Source organism: Pseudophryne corroboree, chromosome 10, assembly GCF_028390025.1.
Source record: "Pseudophryne corroboree isolate aPseCor3 chromosome 10, aPseCor3.hap2, whole genome shotgun sequence".
Classification (NCBI taxonomy): Eukaryota; Metazoa; Chordata; class Amphibia; order Anura; family Myobatrachidae; genus Pseudophryne; species Pseudophryne corroboree.
Genome location: NC_086453.1, coordinates 174,432,934 through 174,448,843, shown reverse-complemented (window position 1 = coordinate 174,448,843; position 15,910 = coordinate 174,432,934). Strand labels below are relative to the sequence as shown.

General features: G+C 48.4%; 1 protein-coding gene across 1 annotated transcript in view; it reads right to left on the bottom strand.

Moving 5' to 3' along the window:
* Window positions 1-1,458: 1,458 nt before the first annotated feature.
* Window positions 1,459-15,910, bottom strand: part of PPCS (phosphopantothenoylcysteine synthetase) — an 85,561-nt gene continuing 71,109 nt past the window's right edge. Inside the window, exon 3 of the mRNA XM_063942944.1 lies at window positions 1,459-2,712. Within this exon, the coding sequence (XP_063799014.1) occupies window positions 2,383-2,712 (330 nt within the window). The 3' untranslated portion in view covers window positions 1,459-2,382. The remainder of the gene's footprint in view (window positions 2,713-15,910) is intronic.

Here is a 15,910-nt window from a genome sequence, read left to right as displayed (position 1 = left end):
CTTCTGCAACCCCCTGGTACCGCACAGGATAGCTGGAGTTGCGCGGAGGGACAGCTCTCCCTGTCAGCGTCTCTGTACTGGATCTGCAGGCAGGAAAATGGCGCCGAGTGCTGCTGGGTCCGCTCTGAAGAGAAGTTCCGCCCCCTGAACATGGCGATGCTTCCCGGTCTTCAATTCTTTATACTGGCCTGAGAAATGGTGCTGGCAGCGTTACCGAGGTCCCTGACAGCTTTGGTGACCAGTGTAGGGTATAGGCGCTGGCTCACGGCGACCCTCAAAGCGCCGCGCTGTGTACCGCTGAGCCTCCAGAGCGCAGTTAGTACTGCGCTCCCAACCTGTTGCCGCCATCTTCACACCGGCTCCCCACTTGTTGTGGGGGGCGGTGACACACTCGCCACCGGAATCTTCTGACTGTTAGGGGGTGGCGGCATGCTGCGGGAGTGAGCGGTCGCCTAGGGCGGCTAACGATCACCCCCCTCAGGAGCTCAGTGTCCTGTCAGCGGAGATAGTGGGTCGAAACCCTCAGGGCGGCCACTACTCCCCCCCCCTTAGTCCCACGAAGCAGGGAGGCTGTTGCCAGCAGCCTCCCTGTGCCTAACTAACTCTTTGAAAAAAATAAAACTAAAGAAGCTCTAGGACAGGGGTGGCCAACCAGTAAGAGGGAAAGAGCAAAAAAATCTTATTAGGTACGTCAAAGAGCCGGCATTGAGCCGAAGGCATGCATACAAAAATGGGGTGTTTCCTTGTGCCTGCCAGGCCACTCCCCTGGTATAAAATACATTTAAAAAGCCACTTCCACATAAAATAATTGAGGAAGAAAGATCCACAAAAAATATATTGAAAAAGCCAGATTCACATAATACACTTCAATTCCCCCATATGTCACTCCAGCCAGCTCCCTCAAGTGTCACTCCTGCTAGCACACTCCCATGTTACTCCATCCAGCTCCCCCATGAGTCATTCCTGCCTGCACTCTCCTGCCAGGACCATCATGTGTCACTACAGCTCCCCCAACACACACCTCGTGCCATTGCAGCAGCCCCTTGTGTGTCCTCTGTTTGCCAGTGGGTGTCTCGCCTCTAGTATCTGGCTCCCTCAGTTCTCAGCCTCCGTAGTGCTGCTGCCTGTCTGGCTGGATTGCAGCAGTTTCTGGATCTGTTGTGGTCATGTCAGGAGCCACATTTGAATAAAGAAAGACCTGCATGTGGCTCAAGAGCCACAGATTGGCCACGGCTGCTCTAGGAGCTCCCCTAGCTGTGACCGGCTCCTCCGGGCACATTTTCTAAACTGACGTCTGGTAGGAGGGGCATAGAAGGAGGAGCCAGCCCACACTCTCAAACTCTTAAAGTGCCAATGGCTCTTAGTGGACCCGTCTATACCCCATGGTACTAATGTGGACCCCAGCATCCTCTAGGACTTAAGAGAAAGAAAGGTATATTAATATTTCTTAAATCAAACTTATAGGTAGTCATTAGGATTGTATTAGAACATGTATAAACATTTACAACACATTAGACACATACAAATGTTTGAATAAGGTGAAGATAACATATAATTCAGGTTGAACTCGCTGGACTACTGGTCTTTTTTCAACCTCACCAACTATGTTACTATGTCAATTTAAGGACTTTAGGGGCCTACAACTGTACATATTCCATGGATCAGGTTTTATGTCCTTACAGCGTACCTAAAAGTGCTCCTCATAGGGGTGTATTCAATAACTGTCGGAAGCTGCCGTCTTGTCGGAAAGACAGCAGCTTCAGACAGATTTCGGTCGGAAAGGGTTCCGACCTATTCAAAAAATGCATTTTTCCCCCCGACTAGTCGGAATTCCCGACTTATCGGAAAACATATGGATCGGCGGAATAGCCGCCGATCCGCGTGCTTCTGTCGGAAATGAAACAAGTCGGATTGAGGTGAGGAGAAGGAGAGCGGTACGACGGGCTACAGGTATGAGAGGTACCTGCCTGGCCGTCCCACAGCCAGGCATCTCTCTCCCTGCAGCGCATCCCGCCGCCGGACATCACTCTCCGCTGCTTCAGACGCTGGCAGCTCCCCCTGCCGACTAGCTCCCCCCGCCGCCAACTCCCGCCACCGGCCACCGCCGTCTGCTCTCCCCGCTGCGGCTGTCAGCGCACCCGGAAGCCGCTGACAGCAGTGGCAGAACAGCATCCCAGGTACGTCCAAATCAGACAGTTGGATTTGGCTCAAATCCGACAGTCAGATTTGGACGACCATTGAATAGCCCTTGTCGGATCCATTCTGACAAATGCATGTCGGAATGGATTTGACAGTTATTGAATACACCCCATAGTGTTACAGCCCAGCAGGAGCCCAGTTCATATTAACTATGTTACATCCAAACAATGTTAGGATAAATGGCTAATTCGATTGAGTCCCCTCAATAAAACGCATATGACGTAAAGTTAAGTCCTTGATAATCTTGTCTTCTATCTCCACCCCTAGGCTCTCTTCTTCATCCGATACAGAGAGCTTTGCTTCTTCTGTGCTTGTCACAACCACTACATAGGATCTTCTTGTGTCAAGGATGTTTGCTACTACAACCTGGTGTCGGTAGGTGGCCAAAGCTTTCCTAGCTCTCTCAATTAAAATGTCTGGATCGGTTTCCAGTTTAAAAGAAATAACAAAGGCTTTGGGAGCCCAATCTTTTACCAACGGTGAAAGCATTTTAGGAACCATCTTCATTGTAATCTAAAAAAAAAGAAAAGAAAAAAAAGAAGGAATTGTGTTTATTAATTGATTTAATTGATGATTGATTGAATTAATTGCAATTATTTTTACTTCAGTAAGTGCATTAGCTGGACGCTAGCTGTAGATCACTGTGAACTAGAATTTTCTAAATGTGAATGTCAGTTTCACAACAATAACCCATATAATATAATACTGCAGCAAATTGAAAAAGTTGCGGAAATGTGGGACATCCTAGTGATAGGGGATTTCAATTAACCTGATATAAATTGGAGTAACGATTCATGTGTAAAAGCTATGAGCAGCAGGTTTCTAAACACATTAAAAGATCAATACTTGTCTCAATTAGTCAAGGACCCAACCAGAGGTAATAATATTCTGGACCTAGTTATTACCAATAATGTGGACATTAAATCAAACATAGGTATAATGGCTCAAACAAAACATTAAACTTTAGAAAAGCCAACTTCAATATGCTGAGACAGGCACTAGACGACATTGACTGGGAAGTTTTGTTAAGGACACATTGGAAATGTGGGATGCTTTAAAAGGGTTGCTTGATAGCAATATTCACAAATTCATTCCAATGGGCAGTAAACGCAGGAGTACTTAACACAAACCAATGTGGCTTAATGAGGAGGTAAAAAAAAAGATGAAATGGCTAAAGAGAGGCGTGCTTTCAAACATTTAAATCTATTGGAGGGTAGGAGTCATTCGAGTAATACAAAGAATGCGATAAAAGATGCAAAAAAGTAATAAGAACAGTTAAAATTGTAAACAAAATGCAAATCGCTATAGAGAGTAGAGCCAATCCTAAAAAGTTTTATAAATACATAAACAGTAAAAGGTTAAAAAAGGAGAATGTAGGCCCAATAAAAGATGAACTGGGAGCCTTGATAAATGATGACAAAATAAAAGCGGATATACTGAACAACTTTTTTTCAATCAGTATTCACCCGGGAGGATCAGACGGTGACAGTAGTGCATAACGACAGTGAAGGTAATGATTCTTGGCTAGATGCTTGTTTAAGTGAGGAAGTAGTCCTGGAGAGACTAAGCAACATAAAGATTAATAAATCACTAGGCCCAGATGGTTTTCACCCGAGGATTATTATGAAGCTTAAAGGGCCGTATTTCACGGGCCGATTTGGGGAGAGATGTGTGCTGAGCGTGCGGGGGCGCTCATTTCACTCAGCGGGTGAAGTGAGCGACCTGCTAGATTGGCCTGCATGCAGGCCAATCTAGCACCAGCGATAGCGATGCGCGGAGCTGCGCATCGCTATCGCTGTGAGGGGTACACATGGAGTGATCGCTGCTTAAAATCCAAGCAATCTAGTCAGATTGCTTAGATTTTAAGCAGCGATCGCTCCGTGAGTACCCCCCTTAAGTCACAGCTTGGAAGACCCTTATACTTGATTTTCTATAGTTCAATTACTGTAGATCAGATATGGCACCAAGGGATTGGCGTATAGCTGAGGTAGTGCCATTATTTTAAAAGGGATCTAAAAATCATCCTGGGAACTATCGACCAGTTAGTATAACCTCTATAGTGGGTAAAATATTGCAAGGAATTTTGAGGGATAGCATAGAGGATTATCTGCGAAATACTACGTTTATTAGCAAGAGTCAGCATGGGTTTGTGAGGGACAGATCATGTCAAACTAACTTAATTAGCTTCTACGAGGAAGTGAGCAATAATCTTGACCAGGGAAAAGCAGTGGATGTGGTCTAATTTAGATTTTGCAAAAGCCTTTGATACTGTGCCTCACAGGAGACTGATCATCAAATTAAGAGAACTTGGCCTAGGAAATACTATTTGTACCTGAACAGGTAACTGGCTGGATAACAGGGTACAATGAGTAGTGGTCAATGGGATGTTCTCCAGCTGGGCACCAGTAGTCAGCGGAATACCACAAGGGTCCGTACTTGGCCCGCTACTGTTCAGTGTATTTATTAATGATCTAGGTATAGGCCTGGGAAGCAGAGTGTCAATCTTTGCAGCTAATACTAAACTGTGTAAGGTAATTAATTCAGAAATAGATGTGGAGTCTCTACAGAAAGACATACTTAAACATGAAACCTGTGCGTCTAAATAGGGAATGAGATTCAATATTGAAAAATGCAAAGTTATGCATTTTGGGATTAAAAACAAATTTGTATCCTACACACTTAATGGGGAAAATATAAGGGTAACAGTAGTGGAAAAAGATTTGGGGTTGCTCATATATAATAGGCTTAACAGTACATAATGTCAAAATGCAGCAAAGAAGGCAAGTAAGGTCCTTGTGTGCATAAAACGGGGTATTGAGACAAGGGACGAGGATGTAATCCTGCTGCTGTACAAAGCATTGGTACGTCCGCACCTGGACTATTGTGTTCAATTTTGTGCCCCATATAAACAAATAATAATAGGAATTTAATACCTACCAGTAATTAATTTTCTCATAGGCCATAGTGGATACTGGGGTTCTGTACTTTAGTACCATAGGGTATAGATCGGGTTCACTGGAGCGTGGCACTTTAAAAACCTTTAGTGAGCGAGTGAGTGTGTGTGTGTGTGTGTGTGTGTGCTGGCTCCTCCCCTCTGCCCCTCCTACCAGACTCAGTCTAGGAAACTGTGCCCGAGGGGACAAACATACCACGAGAGAAGGAATAATACAACAGCGGCAAGCCAAGACACAACCATAACCGAAAGGAGGGCGCTAACCAGAACAGAGGATACCAACACCAACCGAACCAGGATAGCAAGGCTATCTCAACAACAAACTGGGACTGCAACGGCAGGCCAACAAAATACTTATACAGGTAAGCAGGATTGAAGCACTGAAGCGGGCGGCCAGTATCCACTATGGACTAGGAGAAAAGGAATTACCAGAGGGTATTAAATTCCTATTTTCTGTAACATCCTTGTGGATACTGGGGTTCTGTACTTTAGCACCATGGGGAAGTCCCAAAGCTCCCAAACGGGTGGGAGAGTACTGAGACCCCAGCAACTTGTTAAAGGAACGGACACATAAAATCAAGCAGCTTATGTCGATGTTATTACGGATTTTTTTAACCGTTGTCTTATGAATTGTTTTTATAAAATTTTGTACTCTTCATCCAATCCATCTGTTTTTAGACATTCCAATCATTAGCGCTGCTTTTTTTGTGTTGTATGTACTTTGTGTTTTACAGGACTGACTGATCCTGTTTATATAGCAGAAGCATTAGAACAGCGACCCAATTGCACCCGATCTTAACCTTGGTTACCTCTTTCTTGCTCTTACAGGATAATGCCCCTAATTAGGAGACACTTCTGGCTGACGCCAATGCCAATAACATCACCGTCCTCCAGGTAAGAAATTTTAACTCCACCCTATGTAAGGGTTCAAACCAGTCCGATTGCAGAAAGGATAGAACCACATTGAGAGCCCATGGAGCCGTGGGAGGTACAAAGGGCGGTTGCATATGAAGAACACCTTTAAGGAAAGTTTGTACTTCCGGGAATAAGGCGAGTTGCTTCTGGAAGAAAATAGAAAGTGCAGAATCTGTACTTTGATAGAGCCTAAACGTAGGCCCAGATCCACTCCCGCTTGCAGGAAAAGTAGAAAACAACCAATTTTAAACTCCATGGGAGAAAGCTTTCTACTTTCACACCAGGAAACATGTATATCTACTGCATCCAGATACAATGATAATATTTGGATGTCACCATCTTCCTTGCTTGGATCATGGTGGAAATAACCCGGGAAGGAAGACCTTTTCTTGCTAGAATCACCTTCTCAACTTCCAAGCCGTCACACGTAGCCGCTGTAAGTCTGGATAGACAAACGGACCTTGTTGAAGAAAATCCTTTTGGAGAGCGGTAGAGGCCAGGGATCCTCCAGAGCCATGGGTAGGAGATCCGAGTACCACGCCCATCGAGGCCGATCCAGGGCAATTAGAATTGCTAGAATGCTTTCCCTTTGTAGTCTTTTGAGAACTCTTGGGATGAGCGTTAGAGGAGGGAACAGATACACAAACTGGTATGGCCAAGGCGTCATCAGCACGTCCACTGCTACAGCCTGGGGATCCCTCGTTCTAGAACTGTAGTTCCATACCTTCTTGCTGAGACAAAAAGCCATCAGATCTATCTGCGGACAGCCCCACCGGTGAATTATGTGTTGAAACACCTGGGGATGTAGACCCCATTCCCCCGGATGAAGGTTGTGTCTGCTGAGGAAGTCCGCTTCCCAGTTGTCCACTTCTGAAATAAATATGGCTGAGATGGCCCTTGCGTTGGCCTCTGCCCAGAGGAGGATTTTTGACACTTCTTGCATGGCTGCTCTGCTTCTTGTTCCCCCTTGTCGGTTGATGTACGCCATCGCCGTGTCAATGTAAGACTGCCCTGCCATCACCTGAAGCAAGAGGTGGTAACGATGTGGAATTCAACACTCTATATGCTTCAGAAGATGGAGGCGCAGCAAAAGGCCATTCAAGCCTATACATCTACCTACGATATAGGCAAAGGAGGGGGAATGCACCTGACTCAAGCACAGTGGAGAATGATATCCGTCTTGTGCAAGGTTCTCCAACCCTTCGAACTTGCCACACGTGAAGTCTGTTCTGTTCAGACACTGCCAGCTTGAGTCAGGTCATTCCCCTCATCAGGCTTTTGCAGAAGCAGCTGGAGAAATTGAAGGAGGAGCCAAGACGGAGCGATTCCGCAAAGTATGTGGGTCCCGTACGAAAGCCCTTACAGCTTTCGCGTCTCATCCCCAGTACACAGAATGGATGTTTAGGTCACACGGGACCTGGCCACATAGGAAATTCCCGCTTACCGTCAGTAACCATTACTGACTCCACCCACTGCGCCGTGGGCGAGTTTATGCTGCCACCACCAAACTCCTAACCTGCCGTGGCGTTTGGAACCACGCTGCCTAACCACACCTGTGTGGTGCTGATGAATCCCCACTAGTCTCTTGACTAGGCCTCTACCGGTAGCTGGCGGAAGGCGGAACTTGGAGGCGCTGGTTACACCCTGGACAGCTGAAGAATGGGGCTATGTTTGGCATAGCCCTGTAGGTCACAAGATGAAGCAGTCTTCTTGAGGCAAATGGTATTTATTTGCAATAGTTCTAAAGAGAACTCTTCCCTATTGCTAGGGGAACGGCATACAGCAAGATGTTCACAGCAGAAAGTAGTTGGTATAATCTACTCAGGATGCTCGCAGGCCCCCTTTTTGTGTCAATTCTCCACACAGTACAACAGGGGGTCATGTCCCCATGAGTCCTTTCCATCCAATCAGGATATCTTACTAAATACAAATAAATAAATTACATTTCAAAAGGATATAAGTAGTGCATGAAACAATTTCCTCCTACCTGTCACACAGACAACGTTTGGCATCAGTTTAACATTCATTATTGATAAATTTATCACATAGCTTCAAATACGGTTTGTATTTGATTTACCAAACAAATGTTCTTTCTTCCTGCATATACCATTCAGGATTCATATATCAATTAAATCAGCTACATGAAACAGGTTTCAAGTCCAGACTACTTTACATATGGGATAAGGAGATGCCCGTGATTGACATCTTTCTCTAAGGAACTCACACATCAAAAGGTATTGTCATTCACACCTCTGCTAGGACAGGGCCATTAGCATGTCACTTCCTATTCACAGAAAACAGAGGATGGTCATCCAGACAAACATAGGAAGTGCATCCTTCCAGTTAAAATGCAGGTCTAAAATATCTTAAATATAAATACATTTAAACATGCAATCCTACAATTGTCCACAGAGCACTACATATGACATGTTAAAACACATAATTAAACATATTTTTAAACAGTCCGCGCCCAGCACAGTGACGTCAAGTGCCTATTGTCCAAATGGTGCCTGGCAGCTGAGGACTAACCCCTTCAGCGCCGCGGCCGCCATTACACATGTGGTTGGTGGGTCTCTCCGGCCACACTCCTCCCCCCAATTCAAGCGGGAACACCAGCGAGTCATGTCCCAACGATATGGCTCCTGGTCCCGCAGTCTCTTGGGTTGAAGGGGACGCTACCTGGGGGGTGTACGCTCCGGCCTAGACAGTTCATCCATATTATGGTGGCCCGATTCTTGTGGGGACACAATGTTCAAATAGTCCACATGAAGTCCAAGTCTCCACCACAACAGTCTGTCAGATTTCCCCAAGGTAGGTTGCAGCCACCTAACAGGTGGGTGGTAAGTCACCACTGTGGGGGGCCAGTTACACGAACAGAGTAAAAACTGGTCCAATGTACACACAAGTGCCACCAAAGGTCTCCCAACTGCGGAATACTCCACCTCCTACCGTAGCAGCATTCTGCTCAAATAGGCCACAGGGTGCTCCTGCCCATATGGCTCTTTCTGGCTCAGTACTGCTCCCAGTCCATGCAGTGGCGCAGTAGTTCGTACCACAATGTCCTGGTCAAGAATGTGCACCATCAGCACTGGAGCGGGTACCAGAGCCTCCTCCAATAACTGGAATGCCAACTCCCAAGCCGGTGCAAAGTCCACTGACTTGGGGATGCCCTTCCTAGTCATCTCTGTAAGGGGGTTCACTACAGAACTAAAGTCGGTGACAACGTGTAAGGCCCTACCTTACAGGTTCTAAGGTCAGTACCAGTTTGGGTGATGTGGGCCAGGGACAGTCTCTGGTCTCCTCTGCTTTGGGCCTACCCCTGTCTCCTCCTACACGGTGCCCCAGGCACTGCACATCTGTCACTCCTATCTGGCAACTGCCTGTCCTAACTGTCAGACCTGCCCTCCAATCCTCCTATTTCGACCTATGACTCGGGAAACCTACCCTGTCACCTAGGTCTGCTCTTTCCTCCTCATCCGCTACCTGTGCCACAGTGATGGCGGCCAGACCACCAGCCTCTGGATCCTGTGTGTCTTCCCCGATCTACTGCGCATAAGCAGGGGACCTGCTATGTCCACAGCAACTTGCTGTAAAGGTTCTCCTATGGGCAGAGGCCCAGAGACAACACAACCGCTGGAGGGCCCAAGCTGCCAACGCATGGCACCAGCTTTACAGTTGGTGTGGGCATCATCCGACATTCCAGACCAGGGAAAGCTCTGTGACAGGCACTTCAGAGTACGGTCTATCTTCGGGTTACTGTTCAAAGGGGTTTCGCTGGCAACAGACACCGGTTGCGCAGGAAAGTTCCCTGGGGGGACCATTTGGACACGTTCCCTATATGGTCTATCCCCTCCCACTTTCCTGGCTACCCTGCACGTTAACCCTTCCCGCCAGGTCCAACTTCCCGCCCCAACCCCGTCAAGGCCGCTGCCAGTTTGGCGCCTTTTGCCTTTCAGGGATGGGTCAGAGAGTTGAGCCTCCCTAAACTCCGGCCTGCGGCCCTCAATCTCTCCTAAATTGGGACAAACTACAGGGGGATCTAGGCTGGGACTGCTAGGGTCAGTCTGGTAGGGGTCAGTCACAGAAAGGTCAGTGTGGTTTCTCATACTCACCGCCGGAGTTGGCAAACCACTTGGGTCAGAAGCATCATTGGGTACCCCCACAGGATCAAACTAGCTGGAACCAACTTCCTCTGCGTTGCTAGGGGACGTAGGCATACCAGAGGCAAAAGGCATGCGGGGTCAATGTGCTGATCTAGCAGCTGTAATCTTTTCCTCTGGGCTGGTTGATGCTGTGGTTGGCTGAGCTGGCAGTTGTCTAGCAGCTGTAGTCTTTTCCTCTGGGCTGGGCTGTGCTGGAGTAGCTGATGTCAATGGTGGTCGTGGAACTCGACTCCGGGAAATGGCGCCAGCGAAAGTGGCGACGATCCCACCACCCAGATCATTTCCTAGGACCACATCAGTTGGGAGACCATCCATGACGGCAACTTCTCGCAACTCTGGTCCATCTCCCCAGTCCAGGTAGACTCTTGCCATGGGAACCTCTTTCTCCGTTCCATCTGCCAGCGTGACCTTGGCAGTGCGACCCTGCAATACTGCAGAAGGATCTATAAGGTGGGGGCTCACCACAGTGATTAAGGCCCCAGTGTCTCTTAGGCCTCCCCCCTGCAGGGGTCCCACGTGGACCAGCTGCAGGTGCCTCCACATATTGTGTAGGGGCTGTTTGGCCATGCAGGTGACTCTCTCCGCAGAGTGCACCTGTCTCTCGCCACACTCCATCGGACAGAGAGGGGGAACAGTCTCTGTAGGCTCATCTCCACTCGTCAAACAAGCGAGCCCTGCTCCAGCACTCGGATTTGGGGCACAAGTCTGGGGTGCTTAGGATGCTGGACAGTTCCTCAGATGTCCGATTTTCCCACAGCCGTAGCATCGATGATCTCTGATCACTTGCAGGGACACTGCGGTGCGGTTGCTGGCCAAGAGCACCCAAGTTGAAGGACACTTGTCTTTGGGGATGATGAGCTGAAGAGGGGTGTCCCCCTGGTTGTACAGTCTTTTGGGGCTGGCTGGGCGCTTCCGCCCCTGTGGCCGAATTGCCACATACTTGTCGGCTAACTGGGCAGCCATCTTTAAGCTGGGTAGCACCCGGTCTAGCACCCACTCCTTCACTTCTGGGGCACACCTGCGGTAGAAGTGCTTCCAGCAGATCAGGTCGATCAGTGCGCCCCATGTAGTGGCTTCAGCATCCTTCACCCACTTCACCACGTACTGCCGCAGCTGGGTGGCAAACTGCTCATGGGTGCTTCTAGGATTCTTGGGCAAGTCCCGGAATTTCCTCTACGACTCTGGAGTGAAGAATCGCAGGAGGAGGGCCTTTGCGACTTCGTCGTACTTTCCATAGTCCTCAGTGGCCACTCCTCGATAGGCCTCTCCATGCAGAGTGGGCACAAGGTGTCTCACCCACTCCGACTTGGGTAAATCATGTAGTTTACAAGTTCTTTCGAAAACTTGTAAATGTCCATCAATGTCCCCATCACTGTCTGCAAACTTGGCAAACTGAATGCGTCCCGATCTCTGTGCAGCAACGGAAAACGGCTCCCGTGGTACCACGGCTTGTGATGCCCGCTCCGCATGCCACATCCGAATGACAAGCATGCATTCTTGCTCCGTTGCCCTTCTCCAATTCCACTAGCCAATCCGCTAGGCTATCCGTGCCGCCCCCCCTGGGACGTTGGGATCCTGGCCCTGCTAGGCATTGCTGTGAAACATGGCTGTTGACAGATAGGAACCGGGGAGACACACAAGTCCGGCCCTTACAAAGGTCCACTGGTGGGCTGTCCTCTGAGGCTGTCGCCCTCAGCACTCTCTACCTCCGCCTGGCGTGACTCCTCAAAGCTCACGAGCGCCGCCTTCATGATGCTCTTGGGACGCGTTGGAAGGGATCTCCACACCCTTCTGCCGACACACGATTTCTAAATCGTCCTTGGACATTCCGCTGCAGTCCGCCATCTTCTGCGTTCTCCTGCGCTGCAGTTACTCCTCTCCTGAGTAACTCGGCTTCTCCAATCGGGTGACCGAAAGCCGCGTGGATTATCCCACCGCTATGCCACCAATTTCTGTGACCGGACTGTCCCGTACGAAAGCCCTCACCGCTTTCGCGTCTCGTCCCCAGTACACAGAATGGATGTTTAGGTCACATGGGACCTGGCCACATAGGAAATTCCCGCTTACCGTCAGTAACCGCCTGTTACTGACTCCACCCACTGCGCCATGGCCGGGTTTATGCTGCCACCACCAAACTCCTAACCTGCCGTGGCGTTTGGAACCACGGTTCTGCTCTGTATACGTTGACAGGCTGCCTTACCACACCTGTGTGGTGCTGATGAATCCCCACTAGTCGCTTGACTAGGCCTCTACCGGTAGGTGGCGGAAGGCGGAACTTGGAGACGCTGGTTACACCCTGGACAGCCGAATGGGGCTATGTTTGGCATAGCCCTGTAGGTCACAAGATGAAGCGGTCTTCTTGAGGTAAATGGTATTTATTTGCAATAGTTCTAAAGAGAACTCTTCCCTATTGCTAGGGCAAACGGCATACAGCAAGATGTTCACAGCAGAAAGTAGTTGGTATAATCCACTCTGGATGCTCGCAGGCCTCCTTTTTAGGTCAATTTTCCACACAGTACAACAGGGGGTCATGTACCCCCTGAGTCCTTTCCATCCAATCAGGATATCTTACAAAATACAAATAAATAAATTACATTTCAAAAGGATATAAGTGCATGAAACAATTTCCTCCTTCCTGTCACACAGACAACGTTTGGCATCAGTTTAACATTTACTATTGATAAATTTATCACATAGCTTCAAATACGGTTTGTATTTTATTTACCAAACAAATGTTCTTCCTTCCTGCATATACCATTCAGGATTCATATATCAATTAAATCAGCTACATGAAACAGGTTCCAAGTCCAGACTGCTTTACATATGTGATAAGGAGATGCCCGTGATTGACATCTTTCTCTAAGGAACTCACACATCAAAAGGTATTGTCATTCACACCTCTGCTAGGACAGGGCCATTAGCATGTCACTTCCTATTCACAGAAAACAGAGGATGGTCATCCAGACAAAAATAGGAAGTGCATCCTTCCAGTTAAAATGCAGGTCTAAAATATCTTAAATATACACTGCTCAAAAAAATAAAGGGAACACTTAAACAACACAATGTAACTCCAAGTCAATCACACTTCTGTGAAATAAAACTGTCCACTTAGGAAGCAACACTGATTGACAATCAATTTCACATGTTGTTGTGCAAATGGAATAGACAACAGGTGGAAATTATAGGCAATTAGCAAGACACCCCCAATTAAGGAGTTGTTCTGCAGGTGGTGACCACAGACCATTTCTCAGCTCCTATGCTTTCTGGCTGATGTTTTGGTCACTTTTGAAAGCTGGCGGTGCTTTCACTCTAGTGGTAGCATGAGATGGAGTCTACAACCCACACAAGTGGCTCAGGTAGTGCAGCTCATCCAGGATGGCACATCAATGCGAGCTGTGGCAACAAAGTTTGCTGTGTCAGCGTAGTGTCCAGAGCATGGAGGCGCTACCAGGAGACAGGCCAGTACATCAGGAGACGTTGAGGAGGCCGTAGGAGGACAACAACCCAGCAGCAGGACCGCTACCTCCGCCTTTGTGCAAGGAGGAACAGGAGGAGCACTGCCAGAGCCCTGCAAAATGACCTCCAGCAAGCCACAAATGTGCATGTGTCTACTCAAACGATCAGAAACAGACTCCATGAGGGTAGTATGAGGGCCCGACGTCCACAGGTGAGGGTTGTGCTTACAGCCCAACACCGTGCAGGACATTTGGCATTTGCCAGAGAACACCAGGATTGGCAAATTCGCCACTGGCGACCTGTGCTCTTCATAGATGAAAACAGGTTCTCACTGAGCACATGTGACAGACGTGACAGTCTGGAGACGCCAAGGAGAACGTTCTGCTGCCTGCAACATCCTCCAGCATGACCAGATTGGCAGTGGGTCAGTAATGGTGTGGGGTGGCATTTCTTTGGGGGCCGCACAGCCCTCCATGTGCTCGCCAGAGGTAGCCTGACTGCCATTAGGTACCGAGATGAGATCCTCAGACCCCTTGTGAGACCATATGCTGGTGCGGTTGGCCCTGGGTTCCTCCTAATGCAAGACAATGCTAGACCTCATGTGGCTGGAGTGTGTCAGCAGTTCCTGCAAGACGAAGGCATTGATGCTATGGACTGGCCCGCCCGTTCCCCAGACCTGAATCCAATTGAGCACATCTGGGACATCATGTCTCGCTCCATCCACCAACGCCACGTTGCACCACAGACTGTCCAGGAGTTGGCGGATGCTTTAGTCCAGGTCTGGGAGGAGATCCCTCAGGAGACCATCCGCCACCTCATCAGGAGCATGCCCAGGCGTTGTAGGCAGGTCATATAGGCACGTGGAGGCCACACACACTACTGAGCCTCATTTTTACTTGTTTAAGGACATTACATCAAAATTGGATCAGCCTGTAGTGTGTTTTTCCACTTTAATTTTGAGTGTAACTCCAAATCCAGACCTCCATGGGTTAATAAAATAAGATTTTAAACCTACCGGTAAATCTATTTCTCCTAGTCCGTAGAGGATGCTGGGGACCTAAAAAGAACTTTGACTATGGGTGTGCACTGGCTCCTCCCTCTATGCCCCTCCTCCAGACCTCAGTTAGAGAACTGTGCCCAGAGGAGATGGACAATACAAGGCAGGATTTAGCAATCCAAGGGCAAGATTTATACCAGCCCACACCAATCATACCATGTAACCTGGAACATACATAACCAGTTAACAGTATGAACAAAAACAACAGTAACGGTCCAAGACCGATGTCAACTGTAACATAACCCTTATGTAAGCAACAACTATATACAAATCTTGCAGAGTTTCCGCACTGGGACGGGCGCCCAGCATCCTCTACGGACTAGGAGAAATAGATTTACCGGTAGGTTTAAAATCTTATTTTCTCTTACGTCCTAGAGGATGCTGGGGACTCCTTAAGGACCATGGGGTTTATACCAAAGCATCCATTCGGGCGGGAGAGTGCGGACGACTCTGCAGCACCGACTGAGCAAACGCTAGGTCCTCATCAGCCAGGGTATCAAACTTGTAGAATTTATCAAAAGTGTTTGACCCCGACCAAGTCGCCGCTCGGCAAAGTTGTAAAGCCGAGACGCCTCGGGCAGCCGCCCAAGAAGAGCCCACCTTCCGAGTGGAATGGGCCTTAACCGAATTTGGTACCGGCAATCCAGCCGTAGAGTGAGCCTGCTGAATCATATTACAGATCCAGCGAGCAATAGTCTGCTTTGAAGCAGGAGCGCCAATCTTATTGGCCGCATACAGGACAAACAGAGCCTCTGTTATCCTAATTCTAGCCGTCCAGGCTACATAAATTTTTAAGGCCCTGACTACGTCCAGGGATCTGGAATCCTCCAGGTCACCGGTAGCCACAGGCACCACAATAGGTTGATTCATATGGAACGACGAAACCACTTTAGGCAAAAATTGCGGACGTGTCCTCAATTCAGCTCGATCCACATGAAAAATCAAGTAGGGGCTCTTGTGTGATAGAGCCGCCAATTCTGACACTCGCCTTGCTGATGCTAAGGCCAACAACATTACCACCTTCCAGGTAAGAAATTTCAACTCAACCTTGTTAAGCGGTTCAAACCAGTGTGATTTTAGGAACTGCAACACCACGTTCAGGTCCCATGGTGCCACTGGAGGCACAAAAGGGGGCTGGATGTGCAGCACTCCCTTTACAAACGTCTG